This window comes from Aegilops tauschii, chromosome 5, assembly GCF_002575655.3.
Source record: "Aegilops tauschii subsp. strangulata cultivar AL8/78 chromosome 5, Aet v6.0, whole genome shotgun sequence".
NCBI classification, from domain to species: domain Eukaryota; kingdom Viridiplantae; phylum Streptophyta; class Magnoliopsida; order Poales; family Poaceae; genus Aegilops; species Aegilops tauschii.
In genome coordinates this window covers 301,915,592-301,936,055 of record NC_053039.3, presented here as the reverse complement: position 1 = coordinate 301,936,055, position 20,464 = coordinate 301,915,592, and the positions used below count along the sequence as shown (strand labels likewise).

The 20,464-nt window shown below is 44.6% G+C and overlaps 1 protein-coding gene across 1 annotated transcript; it reads right to left on the bottom strand.

The window, feature by feature from the left end:
- Positions 1–13,151: 13,151 nt before the first annotated feature.
- On the bottom strand, positions 13,152–14,252 carry LOC123494026 (uncharacterized). The gene is made up of 4 exons (XM_045228615.2): positions 14,160–14,252; positions 13,793–14,049; positions 13,643–13,718; positions 13,152–13,533 (listed from the first exon to the last, which is right to left on the bottom strand). The coding sequence occupies exons 1-4, from the start codon at positions 14,220–14,222 to the stop codon at positions 13,402–13,404; spliced, it is 528 nt and encodes a 175-aa protein (XP_045084550.2). The 5' UTR covers positions 14,223–14,252; the 3' UTR covers positions 13,152–13,401.
- Between the last annotated feature and the right edge of the window lie 6,212 nt (positions 14,253–20,464).

The window sequence follows — 20,464 nt, the reverse complement described above, 5'->3', positions numbered from 1 at the left end:
TTGGCATTCGGTATGGAAAGAGCCGGCTAAATGTTAACCGGACGAAGTGCATGCAGGAGATAGTCTGTGGATGTGCGGTATGATTAGTCATATTAGATATGAACACATGTGAGTGTTGAACTTGAAGTGGAAAATGCTCATGTGGTATGTACTGACTGTGCACCTTTGTTTTTGGTATCACCAGGGGAAGCCAATTGTGGAGAACACGCGGTCTTGTCGCTGTCAGTGCCCCGCACTAGTAAGGCTGTTGCGTTCAAAGGATAATGGATGGTACATAGCGGAGCACCGGGATGTGCACAGCCATGCATTGTCACACACATATGGACAGACACTCCATTGGCCGTCGCACAAGCATATTAATCAATACAGTAGGGACCTTGTGAAGCAGCTGAGGCAAAATAATGTGAATCTGGCAAAAGTGTACAGTATCATCAGAAGCTTCTTTGGGAAGATGGAGAATGTACCATTCACGAAGAGGGCTCTGCGGAATTTGTGTGGGAAGATTAGCCAGGAACAGTCAGAAGACGATGTGAGGAAAACAATGGAAGTATTCCAAGAACTGTGTTCAAAGGACCCCCAATTCACTTATCGTGTGGACACAGACAATGAGGGCAGGATCAGCACTTTGATGTGGGCTACCGGCAACAGCAGGCTGCAGTACAGCTTCTTTGGTGACGTGGTTACATTCGACACAACTTACCGGACAAACCTCTACAACATGCCGTTTGGTTTATTTATGGGTGTTAACAATCATTTTCAGAGCATAATCCTGGCTGGAGTTTTGGTGCGAAGTGAAACAGTTGAAACATTTGAATGGGTTTTCTCAGAATTCATTAGGATAATGGGTGGTAAGGCACCGCAGACAATCTTGACTGGTATGTGAAAAATCAGTTGAGACTGAAAATACTTTCTTTATAACTGTGTAACAAGCAAGCCGGTAAATCTAATGGTGCTCCGATCCGTACCTATGCAGATCAGAACAGGGCTATGGAGGTGGCCATAAGTAATGTGATTCCCGACACAGCTCACCGATGGTGCAAGTGGCATGTGCTAAAGAAGGCAAAAGAGTCACTTGGTCCATTGTATTCAAAAAATAGTCACTTCCGGCCCGAGTTCCACAAGGTTGTCAATCACATGTTAACCATAGAGGAGTTTGAGGAGGGATGGAAATACCTAATAGAGAAATACAATCTGAAGAGTCATGATTACATGACAAATTTGTATGAGATAAGGCACAAATGGGCGAAGCCTTTCTTCAAAGGCGTGTTCTGCACAAAAATGACTAGCACACAATGGAGTGAAAGTGCTAACCACATGTTAAAGAACTATGTGCCGCCTGGGAGCCCAATGCATATATTTGTAAGGAAGTATATGAGCTTAATATTTGACAGGGAGGCAGAAGAGAATTATGAGGAGAAGCGTACGACAATAGTAAGCACAATCTGCATGATAGGTTTTGATTAATCAATGAATAAGTTAATGCATGGACTAAAGCTAGTTTCTTTCCTTGTCCAGGGGAGGCCACTCATGCGAGCAAGTTTGGCTACAGAGAGGCATGCTGGGAAAATATACACTAGGGCTATGTTTGAGCAATTCGGACATATATTTTATGAGTGCGGTGCATATCAGGTTGAGGAGATTGAGAAAGGAAAAGAATACATTGCAATACATACCGATGCAGCGCGTAGGGAAAAGTGGTGTAAAACGTCATACAAGGTATCCGTTATGGAAGGAGGGGATGAGTTTGAATGCGAGTGTGGCCAGTTTGCACACATGGGTCTGCTCTGCAGCCACGCCCTGAAGGTGATGGACATGTGTTGTTTATCATGAAATATATACATTTTGAAATTATCAAATAAGGAAGGTGTACCATATAGCTAACAATCGGTGTCCTTCCGTTAATGATGACAATTGCAGGTAATGGACTTCATCCGTGTGACGGAGATTCCCAAAAAACACATTTTGAAGCGGTGGACACGAGATGCAAGAGATATCCTTCCAGCACACCTCACACAGTACCAGCGGGACAATGCTCAAGAAAACCCATTAAGTTTTCGGCATTTCAATATGTATATGCAAGCCATGGAACTTGTGAGAATGGGAGACTGTAGTGTGGCCGCTTATGAGCATCTGATTTCATTGTTCAAACACTGTGCAGCAGAGATGAAGCCATTCACAGATCTGCGGGATGGCTTGGGTTTGGAAGACAGGCTAGGAGATAATATGAAGGCCCCATTAACACCGTGTGCAGGAACAGAAGGTGAACATGTAACAATGGGGGCTGGTGACTGCAACTCGGCAAACGAGTCTAGTAATGTTCTCTCATCCTTGCTGCCACCAGCTAAACGGAAGCAAATGGGAAGACCAACGACAAGTAGAGAGAAAGCGCCATACGAGGGTTTAAGCAAGAGAACACGATTTTGTGGGATTTGCAGGCAGCAAGGGCACAAACGCACAAACGCACAACATGCCCTCAACGGGGGGATGTACCGAAACAACCTCGTAAGCCGGCGAGATGCAAGAACTGTGGCATCGAAGGGCACCGCCGGAACAATTGCCACAAGGCTGCAAAACTTAGGCTGACCTAATGATGTAGAACCTAGTGGATCATCGAGTTCTAGATGAGAGATATTTCCTTTAAGGTTGTAAGAGAACTTGTAATATGTTTGAATTATGGCTAAGCGAGTTCTACCTGTAACGGATAAGTGGATTGATTCTGTCAGTACTGTGTGTTCGGAATTTTCTGAAGTTTGTCATCAAAATTATGATGAACTAGATCCTGCTTACCATGTCTGGATTAAGAATGTGTGACCAAGTGCGTAAGTAGGTTTTCACGCGATTGTGGTAGGTTCCCATAGATGTACGTGCAGTTTGATAGCTGAACTTGGTACATAAGTAAATGCAGATGACAACTGTTCTGTCAGCTTGTGGAGGCTGGTGCGCGGGATTATGTTTGAAATTCGAACATGACGAGCGGGAGATAGCCCGTGCGTGTGTACAAATGAGGGCTGTGCTCAAGTGCCCGGAAGAGCTCACAGCCATTGTATGTTGAGAGGTTGCCAATGGCAGATTCACCAGACTCAAGGACTGCTTCTTCTTTGACCTTACGAGAAGATTGCTCCAAGGGGTGCAATGGTCGCAGCCAGGTACGCTAACTCTGCTCTTTGATCACTGCATACATGACTCCTTCGCCCTAGTCTGACAACACTTGCTTGTTCGTTTCAGTCAAACGCTCATTCGGAAGGGTCAGTTAACCAGGGGGATGACCCTGTGCACGCAATCAGTGGTAGCTCGGTGGTATCCTCTCTGTCGCTGCAGGTGCGCTGGCTCCTTAATGTTTGGTGCTAATATTGTATAAAGTAGATCTAACAAAGGTCTGCATTATTTTCAGGTTGATGGTGTAGATGAAGATGGAGATGGAGATGGTGTACAAGAACTGCATGCTGCACATGAGGAGCAAGCATACGGTGATGCAGAGGAGGGGTACGGCAACCACGACCCTGATGCCAATAACTCAGATGAAGGTTATGGCGATGCAAGTGATGATTATGTAGAAGAAAGTAACCGACGCAGTACGAAGCGTGCTAGGCTGAACTAGTAATCTATATTGTAGGTCGTGGTGTGTCCATGCAGCTTCGGTAATGACGCCATTACCTTGATGGTCAGTCGGGTCAATTAGGAAAATGAGAGGATGTCTTCACTTCAACTGTATGTTGAACTGAGCGCTGTTACCGTCAGTTGTACTCTTGTAATTTGGCAGCTTTCTATGTTCGGGTCTTTAATTAAAGACTGTTTGTTTGGGACGAGTGATTGGGGATCATCTCCTGTACATGGTCACATATTAAACTGAATGCCTTATTATATTAGATGCATGCATGCCTAGCGTCAGTTAATTAGTATATCCGACCTGGTTGGTGTTCCAACATAGGCATGCAGAACATCATTAGCGCCTTGCATGCAGATGATTCAGCTATAAACATTGCATGCAAATCTCTGCATGCATGTGCATGCATTTGTCCTCATGTGGTTGTGGGCAAAATGAAAAGTCAAACAGGAGTGAGTGGGGGGCTGACTGAGAAACATCCCCTGGTTGTCCTGTTGGAAATTTCGAGCTGGACCCCCCAAGAAGGAACTTTCTTCTTAAAGTAGTACTTGCAGGGAGAGTGCTGGTCCTAAACTGGACAAGCAAGTTGCAATAAAGCGTGATCCCGGCAGATATTTGCAAAAAGTACGTCCACCATGGGACCGAGTGCAACATGAGTGCTGCATGGAAGTCCTCATCCACGTACACATAGGGATTACTCGGGGTGGTAAGCATCCAGGGCTCTGTTTTGACCGACGGGTGTCAACAGAATACATCTCCTACGCGTACAATTGCATGTAACGGACATGTGCCGTAGTCCAGGAGGCGCAGCGCGGGAGAATTCCCGCCCGTGTGTTCTAAAGTTTGTGGTGTGGATGCACTTGGTGAATTGTAGATAATAAAAAACACAGCCGAGGGACAGTAAATACCAAGTGGGTGGGTAGCTGTAACAGTGCAGGCGGCGGAGCCTGGTTTTAACCCCCCACCGCGTGCCCTCCTTTGCTCAATTCCTCACTCAGCACAGTATGCCTCTGTTCTAGGTTTGGAGCTTAGCAAAGAGAAACCAGATCTGAGCTAACTCCGGTGGACAGTGGAGGCAGCACGTGCCTTTCTGGTAAGCTTGGACCCGGCCCGACATTTCTTCCCCATACTTTGCCGACGACAGTGCTCCGGCCTGTCATTTTATTCGACCATCGGGTTTCTAACCACTGGTTTTGCTCCGGCGGCGCCTACTTCATGGTTACCTTTGTAGTTTTGTTGCTCTGGTTGATCTTTTTGCCACAGCTAGATGGTAGACTACCGTCGAGCCTCTTCGTACTTGACCTGGCCTTTGATTTGATCTATGAGTCGCATCAAGGACATAATCGGATGCGCTTATTTTTGTTGATTGCAGATCGGGTCGGGAAGATGGCCAGGCCTCCTGGGACGCCGAAGCGACCAAGATCGCGCAGCCGCAGCAGGGGACGCCCGAAGAAGAGGAACATGCGCTCTGGAAGCAATGCCATGGTGGTGGTCAATGCACCAAGACGAGAGCCAGCTTATAGATCAATGTTCGCCACTGCATCTTTCCTAGGGTTGGGTACTTTATTTTACCATGCAATGGAGCCGAGCGGCATGGCTGGCTTGCTGACAAACAGATATGCTGGACCAGTAGATAGGGTTTTCACTGCTGAACAAATGGGTAGGATTGACATTAGAAGTAGAACACTAAGAATGCCAGATGGGCAAGTTAGAGCAATCCGAGATGTGGATGCTGTTATGATCCTAGGCGTACGTGGCCATGGTAGGATAATAGAGTTTGGCACTCCTACTGACAGATCTGGTCTTGTTAGGAGAATCAGAGGGATGATAGGCCTGCGAGGTAGAGGTGGACTAAAGGTTTCTGATCTTGAGTATGTCATTAGTAGGCTAAATCCCATCTGCATGAACGAGCAGGAGACCATAGCCTTCGCAGTAGCATCCACCTTGTTGGCTGTGTCGACTCTGTTGGGTCCACGGCAGTCCGTATCTGCCATTCCAGAAGAAATATTGCCACTGGTAACAGATCCATGGGCCATAGGCGAGTACACCATTGCACGGTATGCGATAGATGTGATGATGATTTCTGCTGACAGATACCAATCCAACATGGCATCTGGGGCTGAGAATGCTATCTTGGGTGGACATTCAAATTTCTTGGAGGCAAGTCTTTACAAACAGAATTGTCATTCTTCTAATTAGTAATTTTGTCGACCCTTTAATAAAACATATTTTGCACTCATGCTAAAAAATTCTATCTGCATGTGCAGTATTTCCAACTAGACTGGGTGGATTATGGTTTTGCAAGCTTGAGGTCCAACCTGCTGCCAAGAATTTGTGCTTATTCTTGTCCAATAGTTAAGAAATTAATTCAGCTAGAGAGGGAGAACCCAGGACATTACCCGGTAATCAGTCCATTCATACCATATTTGGAATAAGAAATAATTATAACGGCTTGTTCAGTGCTCATGTGAGGAGTAACGATTGTGAATAACATAAACTTGGGTTGCAGACAAGGCCGGTAGGCTACATGGAGCCACAAGAATGGATGTGGCATCCTCTGATGGCAGCAACAGCTAATTCAGTAAGTCACATACTCTGGATTTCATGTGCGTTTGTATTGCTCCCTATACATACTTAATAACTGTATGACATGTATTGCCAATCCAATCAGTTGTTCGCGTGTGACAACGAAAAGGGTGGGGTACATGCCCATGATGAACGTAGCTCAAACGGTGATGCAAATGAAGACGGAGTCGACAGTGCAAATCCAGTCATGCATGAAGAATTGCCAGTTAATGAAAATGAAGATCATGGATCGCATGGATGGCAGATATCTGTGTGGGATGAAGCGAACGAATGTAGTGAGCCAACAGGTTAGTAACAATTAAATGGAAACAATGGCCGTTTACATACAACTTTGTGATTGTTGCATAATATGGCATAAAAATGAAATGTTGAACTGATGCAACTCTAAAATTGTAGTGCCAGACTATGACACATACGACGAGGAAGATGATAGTCGTCAAGTGCGCACTCCAACTGGTCATGGTTTGCTTGATATTATCACGGGCCAAGGTAATCCTTCTCAGGCCGTGGTTCTGAATGATGAATCAGGGGAAAATGACAGCTTCTCGCAGTCCTTGTCCAGGAGCCAAGGTAATGGATTGTTACTGTAAGAGACAAGTGGTAGAGTTAAGTATGCGATGGAGACTAAATTTGTCATAACTAGTACACCTTTCCTTTAATTTCCAGAATATAATGGAGACATTTCCGAAACTGAAAGTGAAGTAAAAGTGATTCAAGTGGTCATCTCTGTGCAAGGTAGGGTGGTAAACCAAAACAGAGTATCACTATATGTGTATGTGGGACAGACTGGGAAGTGAACTGACCTTATAATGGTGCACTGCAGAGGCTCAAGCTCCAGAAATCAATGAGACGATGATCAAGAGCGCCTTGTAATTAATGAGGGAGGCTATGAAGCTCGAAGAAGAAGCCGCATGGTGGAAACCGATCCAAATGATCGTGGGAAAAAGATAATGGAACCAGAAAGAGAGTTTGAGTCTTCAGATAGTGATGAAGATAGGAGGACACAGTATGAACGCATAGGAAGAAATCATGCGAGGGTTCTACAGCGTGAGGGTAAGTTTAGCAAACCAGAAGCAGCGTCATAAAGATTGGCATAAATTAATATAAGTTTGGAAAGTATGAAGAATACTTAAGTGAAAAGTGTAAAATGTTGCAGAGAGACGTCAACGAGCTCTAGCGCTACGTCGAGGCCCAATTATAAGCATACCAGGTAATGATATGTATTGGAGATTAATATTCCATACATACTGTGTATGCAATGGTTTACCTTTGTTCTGTCCATAATACAAAAATGTTGCCAGTTCTTCCAGCGATTGCCTCACCCTGCACACAGGCTGGACTAGTGGCAATTGATGCGCCATCAGGGATCGATCTCCCAACATTTCAGCCTACAGGTTAGTGATCAGTAATTGAATAAGTTTTCAGTGCAAAGTATGAATAACATTCTGGGTGTGCGGTAAAGGAATGATATATTTTTGTTGAACCGGTGTTTATTAAATGGTTTACCTTTGTCCTGACAATAATACGAAAACGTTGGCAGCTCTTCCATGGATTGCCTCACACTTGACACAGGCCGGACCAGTGCCAAATGTTGCGCCAGCATGGGTCGCTCTCCCACCATTCGAGCCTGCAGGTTAGTGATCACTACATGAATAAGTTTTCAGTGGAAATATGAATAACATTGTGGGTGAGCAGCAAAAGGAATGATTTTTTCTGATAAACTATTGTTTATGCAATGGTTTACCTGTGTTCTGACAATAATAAGAAAATGTTGGCAGCCCTTCTAGGGTTTGCCTCACCCTTGACTCAAGCTCGACCAGTGCCAAATGTTGTGCCGGCAGGGGTCGCTCTCCCACCATTTCAGCCTGCAGGTTAGTGATCAGTGTATGAATAGGTTTTCACTGCAAATATAATTTACATTGTGGGTGAGCGGCAACAGAATGGGCTTTTTCTGATATACCGGTGTTCTTGCAGTCGAGACTGGGATTGCTATGTCTGAACCAACCATACCTCCTCCCATATCACCAGTGACACCGACAGATGCAGTAATCCGAAGTGGCATTCCCTCGTCTGCGGAATATGTTGTCGATCCAGATCATAGAAGCGACAACATCGTCCATACTGCCTTGATTAGAAGGTTCCGGCAAGCATCTGCACATATTGAAGGTTAGAACCCATGCAATCATCATGTATCACTTCAATTTGCAGAATTATGTTGTAGGTGTGCGTAATTATAAATAAAAAATGTTTGTCTGCACAGCGGAAGGTGTGCTGATGGATATTGCTGCTCGAGATATGGTAACCGGTCAGCATGATGAACAAGACCAGCAAGGGGGGGATGGTGGAGCACTGCAAACATTGCCATGGTCACCTGCTTCGGACTCTATGGACGGCTCTGATGATATGGTTGACAGACATCATGACAGTCTACTAGAAGATGAACCTGTGCAGCCAGCAGTAGTTATAGAAGATGGCATTTTTGCATCGTCGGTGCAGAATCTCTATGATGCAAACGGTTAGATTGCCTGACCATCAAAAACTGCAACTTTTGTTAGTACATCAGTAAACTGATAATTCAGTTATGAATTGCAGAGACGGGGGTTCCATTCATCGACTTGGTGACAAGTGTTCCAATAACACATACGGCTAGCACTGGTATGGCAAGCGGTACCAGGCTCAAATATGACGATGTATATTTGGGAACTAAACTGTTTGAATTTCCTTGTAGTGCCAATCGTTGACTTGACAGGAAGCAGTCCAGAGGAATATGGTCACGGATCTATTCGACTGGCTGGTATGAAGATTGAAAATGTTGTGACGTAGGAACCCTTTCTGGACCTTGAAATAATTATAAACTATTCAATTTGTTTTTGCAGACCATACTACTGCAACTGAAAATGTGAAGACTGAAACTGTTGAAGGAGAGGCTGTACAAACAGTGATGATGCCAGGTTAGAACGCATGCATATGACTGTCAATAGGGTAATAACTAATTCAGTAATGATGAAATTTTTATTCTATTCCAGCAAACCTAAACATTCAGGAGGGAACTCGTAACAGAGGAAACAATCATAGCCTCAAGTTTCAAACAACAATAGACGGTGAGTGATCTGGCTACATATGAGAGCAACCATTCAACTAATTCGGTTTCTGACAATTGATTATATGTGTAAAACATGTAGGACTGGTATATGTTGGAGCATCACCACCAATTGGCTACGGTGGCATGACACATAGAGAAGAAGTTCCATATGACATAGCTGCAACTGTCAATCCACCAGAGGGTACTATTTTTGATAAAAAAAAAATCTTCTTTCGAATGTTTCATAGTCATTTGCAGTTTTAAGTATTTACTGTGTGTGTCTGGCACGCAGACATGGTCACTGGATGCGGTAACTCAGAACCAGGGCTCAGGAGGCGACAGAAGCGAAGTGCTAATAGAGGGAGGCGGCAGTGCCGCCAAAGAAGACGCCTTGAAAGATCAGACAGACACGCAGCACACATACAAAGTTCGGATGAATGCAATGACAGTGATGACGGAGGGGGACAAAATTTGACAGACGACATAGCCATGATGAATCAAACGGAGAGAGATGCTAATTACATGGCCCCTTCAAGGGGATTCATCGAAGATGGCTCACAAACAGTGGGCAGGATATGTCTTCCCAGGAATTACTGGTAAGCATCTGAATATGAACTTGTAGAAAGGCTATGAAATATCATTGAGGCCGCACTAACACATACCTACGCGTGTCCCGTTAATGCTATCTGTTAGGGAAATCGGTGGAAGCTCGGCAGCAGTGAACTCCCAGCAAGGACCTGGGCATGGATTAAACCGATCTGACATGACTGTCCAGGATCATCTAGGTTTGTAAAATTTATATTCAAAAAAATGTGATACATTGTTACATGAAAAATAACAAGCATGATGCATTAATCTCCAGCAGAGGAAGCTGAGGCCATACCAATAGGCAGAGGTGTTCTTCGTAGCACTGCAGGATATGTATTCCCAGGAATAACAAGTGAGCAAAATCAAAAATCATAACTTGTAAAAATGTGCTCATACATGAGATGCATGACGTCGCTGATACGACTGATATGTTTGTATGAACAGTCAGGGCCATAGGGGAGAGCTCGGCGGCAGTGAATACTCCTGGGAGTGGTGATCATGCAATGAACCAGCAGCCATCAATGACTGATAACAACCAAGGTTGGTTGCCCTACGTACATACATAACTTGATTAAGAAGTATTTGCATATTCATAGCTTCTGTAAATCTATGTGCATCAGGCATGTATCTAACTGGTTAATAACCATTTGCATAACCAGGAACGGCTGCTGGAGGAAATGATGAGTCACTCAGGGGCACCGGCTTTGTGTCAGGCCAAATGAATAGGAATCTGAGGTTGCACGTAGGCATGGTGAGGACCATAGTTAAAATGGAAATGTGTGATAGGGGTGACAAGTTCCCAGGTAAGGTTGGGCTAAAACACGAGGAGCCGCTTGCCAGGAATGTGCTTGATTTTTGGGACAAAATGTGCAGAAGCAGCACGAGAAACCTCAGCAGGTGAGCTAGACGTTTCGATGTTGTCTACATTGTAACAGTATAACGAAAATCATGGCTGACCATGCTTTCTGCCACATGTATTTGTGGAAAATTTCAGGAAATGGTACAAACACCTGGTCCCATATCTGATAGTTATGTCGGGGGAAGACTTTGTGAATGAATTTGGGCCAAATGGGCACCTAACAAGCGTGGGTTGGGGAGCAGTTTCGCGAATGCTTACATGGAAGGATGCACAGATGTACGGTGACTGGGAGATCAGGTGGCGACATATATTCGACTTGCGTTTTGTGGTGAGTTTGTACTTACATGTAAGCTTGCTGTTGTTCCGAACATCATAACAGTGGTTGACATTGCATATGTTGTTTTCCAGCTTGCTCTCATGTACAGGTCATACGATTTGGACTTTGAATTCATGAATACGATGATGAGTTATGAGGCACTTGGCTATCGGCTGCAATGGACAAAGAAGGTATAGTTTCAGTGCTAAACGAATTATGCTCACAAGTACAAATATGATTGCGAAATGAAGTCATATTAACGACAGGCATGCTTGCAGCTAATGCTCCCAGTTCCATTTATGGAAAGCTGGTCTCTATATGTTGTGGATGTTGAAGAAAGGACTTTGTTGGTCATGGACCCATGCGAGACGTCCGAGCCTATCAATGAGATGCGATACAAGCATGAAGACAATGCAAACTTCATCCTGGCAGGACTTCGGCGATGCATACATGAGAACATCGCGGGGTGGTACGTGCCGGCTCAAGGCCGGACCATCAACTACAATGTTGGCATGCATGCTAGCTGTGAACTGTAAGTTTGCTCATTGAGAATTGACATTTGTACATAATGCTAAAAATAAAATATCTGACTAATTTTCATTTCGCACCATATATGCAGAGAGGACAGTTGGTTGCACATTGTTAACTACAGCAGGGAGTACACTGGCCTGTATCTCCAGACTATACTAACCCCTGTAAGCACACGCATACAACACCATCATGCGCTGATTTCTGTGATCATATTTAGTCATCAGAAGCAATGCTGACAGCTTAATAGAACTTGTTTTCCGCAGAGCCGCCTAAACTATCTACGTCAGTCAATTGCATATGAAGTTATTTCCATGAGGGGAAACATTGGGGAGCTGCCCGACTTCATGATTGAGGAGGTGCTGCCATTCTAAACTGGCAGACGACAACACAATACATTTTGGACCTATGATTTGCGAGCTCCACATATGCTGGCTGTCGAAGAAAAGCGTGTTTGCCTCTGCGGAAATTTTAGTTGCCATCCCACATATATGTGGTGTGGTTATGGTTCCCATATTTTCAGCCGCTATGAAACTAAAACCAATGTAGCATCTACCCTATGCCGTTGGTGTAGACGTGATTGTATTCCGAGCCTAGCTACCATCTCTTAGTAGATTACAAATTGCTTTTGAATCAGTCATGTAGAACCTCTATCTACTTATTATGCCTATGCCCTTGTCGGTAATATGTAACTAAGACATGTGTGTGCAAGTGTGACTTGTGATCACTATCCATGGTCATATATTATAATGTTGAGTTGAACAATTATTGTTACCAATTGCTGCGTGATAACCAGTGAAAATGTACAATTGTTTCCATGCAGCAACAAGGATCGTGTCAAAATTTCACTTCTACCTAAGTCAAAGAAGAATTGATGCGGAGCATCCTACGGACATCACCATGTCAAGAGTCCTTTTGGCAAGTGACACGTGCGACATCTACTTCATGCACATAAAGGTGACATCATAGAGCTTAGCTCATGTACCTCCCCTTGTGGGATTCCTCTTGAGAGAGAAGACTCCATTGGAGTACAAGACCTCCATTGGAGAAGATCCCTAGGGATTCAAAACCCCCTTGAGGGAAGGATCTACCTAGATCATCAAGCCCTCATCTCCTTCATATGATTTGGGATGAACTCTACCATGTATCTTGTTTCCCTTTGATTGTTCATGTACCTTGTGGATCTTGTGTGTTTGTTGGTCTAGTGGATGTGTGATTGGACTTGTTCTTGAGTGTTCCTCTTGTTTTCTCTCTTGTGTTCATCTTGTTCTTGGGAATTCCCCCTCCATTTCGTGAAATATCTTCACTTAGGGTTCCACCCTACAACAAGAATGCCTGGTTACTTATGGTTGGGGCGAGCTTGAGCATTATCATAACCATGATGGTAGTAGTGTGCACTGTGGTTTGTGTAAATTAAAACAAGAATTGTTTTGCACACACAATGGGGGCGTGGTTGTTGATTGTGCCTATGATTTGGGTTAAATGGAACTATCTTGGCATAAGGTCAACTGTGTGAACTCATTCACTTTACATGAACAAACATTGGTACGGTAGAGACCAACAAACTAGTTCACATAATGCATTCCACATATGACAAGGGGATTTTAGTTATACATTATGGAAGTTGGTTTGCATGAGTAACACCATGACTAGAGTCTCAAGCGTGGCACATTAGGATCTACGGAGCATAATATCGTATGGCTTACTCGAGGAACATAAAGACAAGGAACATAACACTACATGGTTTCCCGCGACTTCGTTCGGGCGAGGAGACGCCAACGAGAATGTTGTGCGAGACGCCAACAGTGTCTCCACCGCGACTTTGTTGCTTCGCCAGTTCACTCTGATTCAAACATAGAGTCTGCTGGTGCAAGGAGACGCCACAATACGTCTCGCACGTGGGACGAGAAATTGCCCTGCAACTTCATGCACTCATGCAGGGTTTCCCGCTTTGTTTTCGATATGGTGTGCTGGGGGATATCGGCAGCAGCAGGAGCAATGAGTATAGGACTTGTGCAACGGTAGAAATATGAAGCAATGTATGACAGTACTGTGCAACATCCGAGTTCATTAACAAACCTTGGTAAGGGGAATCTTCAACTTTTTCCCATCGAAGTGACGTGTGATGTGGACAGCGCACGCTCCACTTTCATTTCTGAAGGAATAAAAAATGCTTAGAACCAAAGAATGGCTTACTGTAATTCGAGACATAGTTCATAAGTGCTGTACCGATTAAAAATGCTATCCGCAAGGGCAAGGAACTTCAGCTTCCATGCATCTTTCTTGACTGGCCAACCAGCATAGTACTCAGCAAAACAATTGAACAACGCATCATGTAGCTTCCAAGCAATGATCTCGTCTCTTGGCTCAGTTATGAGTGGTTGGCTGTTCTTGCTGTACATGGGATCAATGACATATATGACGCGGGCAACCATGTCCCAGAATATCACAATCCATCCCTCAGGTCGTGGAACCGGCGTGAAGAACTACAATACAGACAATAGAGACATGGGTGCAAACTTATGAGAAAATTGGATCTACATGAAAAATATGGCAGGGGTAACACTGAATTGCACACACAGTTAGTGTGGCGTACCAGCTGAGCGGATGTGATGTCATACTGCAGTACCATGGCGCCTAGTGCCTTCTGTATGGACATCGTATGCAAGTAATCTTGTTCAGATAAAACCATACTCTGCAAACATATATATATCAGCATCGCCCAGCAACAATTACACGTTTTTCGACTGAATTTTCATAAAAAACAACACAGGACTTACTGAAAATTCTGGCTCCAGAGGGTGCCTCCATGTCAGGTATGGGGAATGTTTATCGGCTTCCTGATCAGCTTGGCAATATCTTCTGATGATGACTGACATGAGCTCGTGATCAATTAACACGTCTCCAACCAACTGTTGTTTGAGTGCTAGCCCAGTGATCCGTATAAACCTTGGATTCTCATGCACAAGGAAGTTCCTGGGCATGAAATAAGTGGAATGGGAAAATTTTATTCAGCCACATACAGAATCAACAAAAAGAATATCTGGGCGAGTAAAGATTCATATGAACACCTGGAAAGAACTTCTGGCGGTGCAGTAGCAAAGAACTCTTCTAATAGTTGAGAAACATAAGGCTGAGGTGGGCACGGGACAACACCCCTGATCCATGGGTCTGTCTGAAAACCAGGCCTGTGGACATATTTCCGTCCTGGTAGTCCAGCAGTCCTTTCTCCAAACACAGTTGTGCTGCCATCATTCGGAAGATCAATAAATCTTTCGCTGATTTCCTGCATGGTATGCCTTGCAAACTGAAGTATCCCCGCTTTCAGTGTTCCAAGCAAATCATCATCATGTCTTGGCCTTTTTGCTTGTTGTTGATCTGGCAGTACCTCAGATGCAACCCTGGTTCTAGACATGTCTCCTACCACATGAGTAAAGGTTTTCCATTCAAATGACCGCATTGCAAAGTACAATTAGGACAACAACGATGATAACATGAACATCCCGCACCTTTGCATGCAGACATGTCTAGCCTGACCCCTGGAATTTTTGTCCCAGCCGGAGTCATCATTGTGTCCACTGCATAAAAGGTTAGTACTCAGTCAGCTGAATGTGCATGCAAAACCAATTGTGGATTAGTTTCTTCATTGCACTATGCTGTTCATGCACCTGGTGATGTCTCAATTGCTATTGCTCTTGCTGGGCAGTTAGTAAAACCACGAGCAAAACAGCAAATGCACCTATTGCTAAGTGATGTCATGAGTTTGTCAACAAACTTGATCATGTCTGCCTGTATGTTGACTCGGGCCGTGTTGATTTCACGCTGACACTTGGCATTCTACTCCTTTAGCATGAATGTTAACTCATCCCTGACCTAATGCAGTGAAAGAACATGGACAACAGCTTCAGAACACAACAGCAGATAAAAAGTGGAAACAACGAATACTCCCAGTAGACATATTCGGCAGTGATGCAAATACACATGGGAGATGTATTATGCACCTACCAGACCTGGGTATCGGTTGCGTAGGTGATCTGCAAAATCAACTGGACCCAACACACGTAGTGGTGTCTACACATCCATGAGGTTGGCTGCTGCTGAATAAGCATCATGAAACAACCCTGCTCTCTCATTCATTTGATTTCCATGCTCCTCATTTAGACTGGTTGGCTGGTGAAAATTGCCAACTTCTGATGCCTGATTCGTGGCGTCATCAACACCTCCACATAAATTGCAACGAGCATAGCACAAATCACTACCCTGACGGATCTGAGATGGAAAACATATGATTGTTAAAGGCAAGTGAATAAGTAAACAAAAATAATTAAATGATTGTGCTTTCAATTAATCAGTGTCGTCGCTACCATGCATTTTGAGTACGAAGCAGGGCCCTTCCCCAAGTCAGTTGCCATTGTAATCAGCATTTTAATTGTGGCCTGGTCAAACTCACTGATCCGAGGAAGGACATTATGCTTCTTATTGAAAATTCCTAGGTCCACATTGTCGAGGAAAAAGACCTGAACACACATAGTTATGAACAAGATAGGCATGAGAGCTGGTTCGCGCATAATTAATACTACAAGTAAGAACTTATCTTACCTACAGAAATAGATGACAGCCAACAAGGTTCGAGTTTGGATTATTGGCCATCATATCATTCTTCAAACGGCGGACTGCCTCGAGCAAGAAATCGAGGACAAACTCACACCAATTGAATTGCGATATATTCTCTGTGTTCGCAAGTGCTCCCCAATAATCTATAGTCCCATAATCGTGTTTTGTCCTGGGTGCCAGCACATGACCCATCACAAAAATGACAAATGCAATTTGGAAGCAGTCCTTCTCGAGCTTGCTGGACGACTCAGCTATCTCACGCATGAGGAATTCCTCGGCAGCACGCAGGCTATGAACCCCAGTCTTGTCCATCCCTAGTGTACCCTTTGCCTCTGGCTTAATGAAACCATCACGCCCTTTAACACTACGATGGCCACATGGTATGCCAAACACCTTGTGCACATCCTCCGCGAAGAACTTTATGATCTTTGGTTCGGACAGAACAATTGCTCGACGCCTAACGGATACCTTGCTCATAACCCAGGCACTGAACTTCAGGTTAAGCTTCTGAATAGCAGGAAGTTTGAGCATGCCGCCAAACCCAATTTCAGTAACGAGCCACCTCTTGTAATCATTGAACGAGTCGATTACTTCAACTGCTTTCTTGATTGATATCCGAGATGAGGGGGCTGGAGGTGCTTGTTCCTCAAGTGGTTGCTCTGTCTTCTCCATACCCTCTGGCGCTCCCTCGCAGCTACCAGCGTCAGACATGATGCCTAAATCTAATAAAACAAAATTGAGCTTCATGGAAAATGCCGGAACTTACTGGGATACGAATCATACATAGCATAGATGTATATAAAGTTGTATACCAATCACACAACAACTGCAACAAGAAATTCTTCCACGCATGGTGCCCATCAATTATATTAACTCGAGCGGATCCAGAGTCACAAATCCAAACTAGTCTAACATTGTGCGAAGATCCAGATTTATATGAGATCCGGTGCCCCTTTTGAGTGCAGCAGAAGTTCTATTCTGCAAATCTCCTATGCCATGGAGGGAGTGGATCAAGCTTAAATACAGTACGAGCTTACCAAGTAAGGTTGTGCCGCCAGATGGGGTCGCCGGCGGGCACCGAACAGGCGATTGCTCGTGGGGGACGACCTGACTGCGGGACATGCAAAACAAATGGCTGGAATGGGGATAGGTTGGTGGGTGGATGGCGCGGGTGAGATAAGGTTCGGCTGGAGCTGGTAGGTACAAATTATTGTGACAGACCACGTGTCTACTACTACGCGTGTCCCTCCTGTTAGGTACAATTAGTGTAGAAATTACAGATAAATACTAAATATATCATTTGGTTAAGTAGAACAAAGATTGATCCATAATTCAACATACTTGATTACTCATAAGATGACCGAATACATGAGTCTTACATGGATAACCCTCACAAATTTAGTTCCCTGGAGCTACCGTACCACTTCTTCATTGATACTACCTAATCTAGTGATTAGGACTAGTACATCATCAGTGCCTACGTCTATCTGCTAAGTAGGAATACTACTTTCATCACCGCCAGCAGCAGGAGAACCACCACCAACAGAATGGCCGCATCTAGAAACACAAGCACACGAAGCGCGGAGGCTGACGATCCCCCTTGGTTGACCATGGTTTGCGCCCTCCACGCTTGAGTGGGTGCTGCAACGCCGTGGATCTGCTCGCCTAGACGAACTCTTCGGTGAAGGTAAGATCCCGCCTGAGTGCTTCCATGGACTGCCTACTGCGCCATCCCCAAATGGAAGCTGAGCTCTGCGAGGTACTCCTCCTTATTCCTCATGTAGTTGCAGATGCCAGCCTGCAACAAAAAATCAGATCGCCAACGGCAAGGGCTCGAATTAGAACTAGATTTCGAGGATGCTCGCGGTTAAAAAGATACAGAAATGACTGGTGGGATCGAACTCACATCTTTATTGACGCACTTGTAGAAACGAACTCCAACATTCGCTCCCAAACGAGCGATCCAGGTGAAGACCCGCCCACCGCACTCCGGGCACCTGATGAGCGGGGGCTGATCCTCGAATGCCGTGGTGGAGGACGATGAAGACATGCTCTCCGGCTGGACTCTTGTGGTATGCTCGCACAGGATCGATCGGCCAAGCTACCCGACGCTTCACTTGTTCCGCAGCTAAAAAGAGGAGGAAAAGTAGTGTCAGAGAAGATTGGTAGTTGTCAACCGTGTTGCCTTAAATGAGTACAACGGCTCAGTGGGGACATAAGCGTTGACGGAACGGTCCAACTCGTCCTCCCTCCGTCTGATCCGCCGCATATCTAACTCACGGAGTTACCTGAGCTGTGGGCCATGCCCTATTTCGATGAGTAGCAAAGAGGATCATACACATCACCACGACACAGATCACGAGATATATAAAAGGTGTTGATTCCGAGAGCCTGTAAGCTCGGGCTCACATAAGCACTTTCGCATTTTATAGTTTATCTGTTGTAATAACTGTTTTTCTAATACAAAAATAATCTGAATCTATGATAAAAGGTCACCGGAAGTACAAAACACATCATTATAAATGTTGGAAATTATCCATTGTTATATCTTGATTTCCTCTAAGGGAAAAGCAATCGAAGATGCTACCTATTAAAGGAAATATGGTATTCCCCCCGCCCCCAAAAAAAGGGGAATATCATCAATTATGTCCTTCTACTTCTCAATTAACTCCGAAAGCCAAACGACCACACATGACGAGCTCTCCGATGATCATGTCCCTATCCCAACACCCTTGCTTGGTGAACCACCTCCCATCGGCGCCATATGGCACGTCTTTAGCCACCCACCATCTCCATCTTATGCCAAGAAAACCCTGTGTCTTCACTCTCATCAATTCTTACTTGCCTAAGCTAGATGAGCCCTAGTTTGCCCTAACCCTATATACGATTGACCGTTATGAAATTATGATTTTGACGTATCCAAATTTGTTGGTATGCTATTAACACGTTAGTTGAAGTGAACGATCACCTACTTTCCTTATCTTTTCGTTATCTATATTGCTTTCCACTTAGTGCCTTTAAGATTTAGTGTCTTTGTTTCACCAATCATGACACATGCTTTGAAAAAAGATATGCATAACCATTGAACACTTTTTAACATTGTAAATAGTTGGAGAGACTCCTATTGTGCTATATTAAAAATATAATATTTACACTTACAAAGAGGAAGGGGACCCCCCTCGGGTTTCTGGTGTAAGGCAACTAAAGAGTGTTTACAACTGTAGGATCGAAGTACGTCTAGAGGGGGGGTGATTAGACTACTTGACCAAATAAAAACCTAGCCTTTTCCCAATTTTAGTTTTTGGCAGATTTTAGCAACTTAGCACCAGTCAAGCAATCAACCTACACATGCAATTCTAAGAGTGTAGCAGCGGAATGTAAAACAATTGCATATGAAGGTAAAGGGAGGAGTTTGAGGGAGCAAACGCAATGTTGACGCGGAGATTTTTTATCGGTGGTTCTGATAGGTGGTGCTATCGTACATCCACGTTGATGGAGACTTCAACCCACGAAGGATAACGGTTGCGCGAGTCCACGGAGGGCTCCACCCACGAAGGGTCCACGAAGAAGCAACCTTGTCTATCCCACCATGGCCGTCGCCCACGAAGGACTTGCCTCACTAGGGTAGATCTTCACGAAGTAGGCAATCTCCTTGCCCTTACAAACTCCTTGGTTCAACTCCACATTCTTGACGGAGGCTCCCAAGTGACACCTAGCCAATCTAGGAGACACCACTCTCCAAGAGATAACAATTGGTGTGTTGATGATGAACTCCTTGCTCTTGTGCTTCAAATGATAGTATCCCCAACACTCAACTCTCTCTCATAGGATTGGATTTGGTGGAAAGATGATTTGAGTGGAAAGCAACTTGGGGAAGGCTAGAGATCAAGATTTATGTGGTTGGAATGGAATATCTTGACCTCAACACAAGTGTAGGTGGTTCTCTCTCAGAAAATATATGTTGGAAGTGTAGGCATGTTCTGATGGCTCTCTCCACGAATGAAGAGTGGGTGGAGGGGTATATATAGCCTCCACACAAAATCTAACCGTTACACACAATTTACCAAACTCGGTGGGACCGAATCGTGCAACTCGGTCATACCGATTTAGTTCATAATGTGTCCGTTAGGATTTTCGGTGGGACCAACATGTCAACTCGGTGAGACCAATTTCATTAGGGTTAGGGCATAACGTAATCTCGGTGAGACCAATTACACAAACTCGGTGAGACCGATTTTGGTAATAGACAAACAGAGAGTTGGCCAGGCAAACTCGGTGGGACCGATT

What these genes read in the sequence shown, in the direction of transcription:
- LOC123494026 (XM_045228615.2), bottom strand. Translation starts at nt 14,222, where the DNA reads ATGTCCATACAGAAGGCACTAGGCGCCATGGTACTGCAGTATGACATC. An exon ending in GCGGATAGCATTTTTAATCG is followed by an intron (nt 13,719 to 13,792) that starts GTACAGCACTTA and finishes TTATTCCTTCAG; the next exon opens with AAATGAAAGTGGAGCGTGCG. An exon ending in TGAAGATTCCCCTTACCAAG is followed by an intron (nt 13,534 to 13,642) that starts GTTTGTTAATGA and finishes GATATCCCCCAG; the next exon opens with CACACCATATCGAAAACAAA.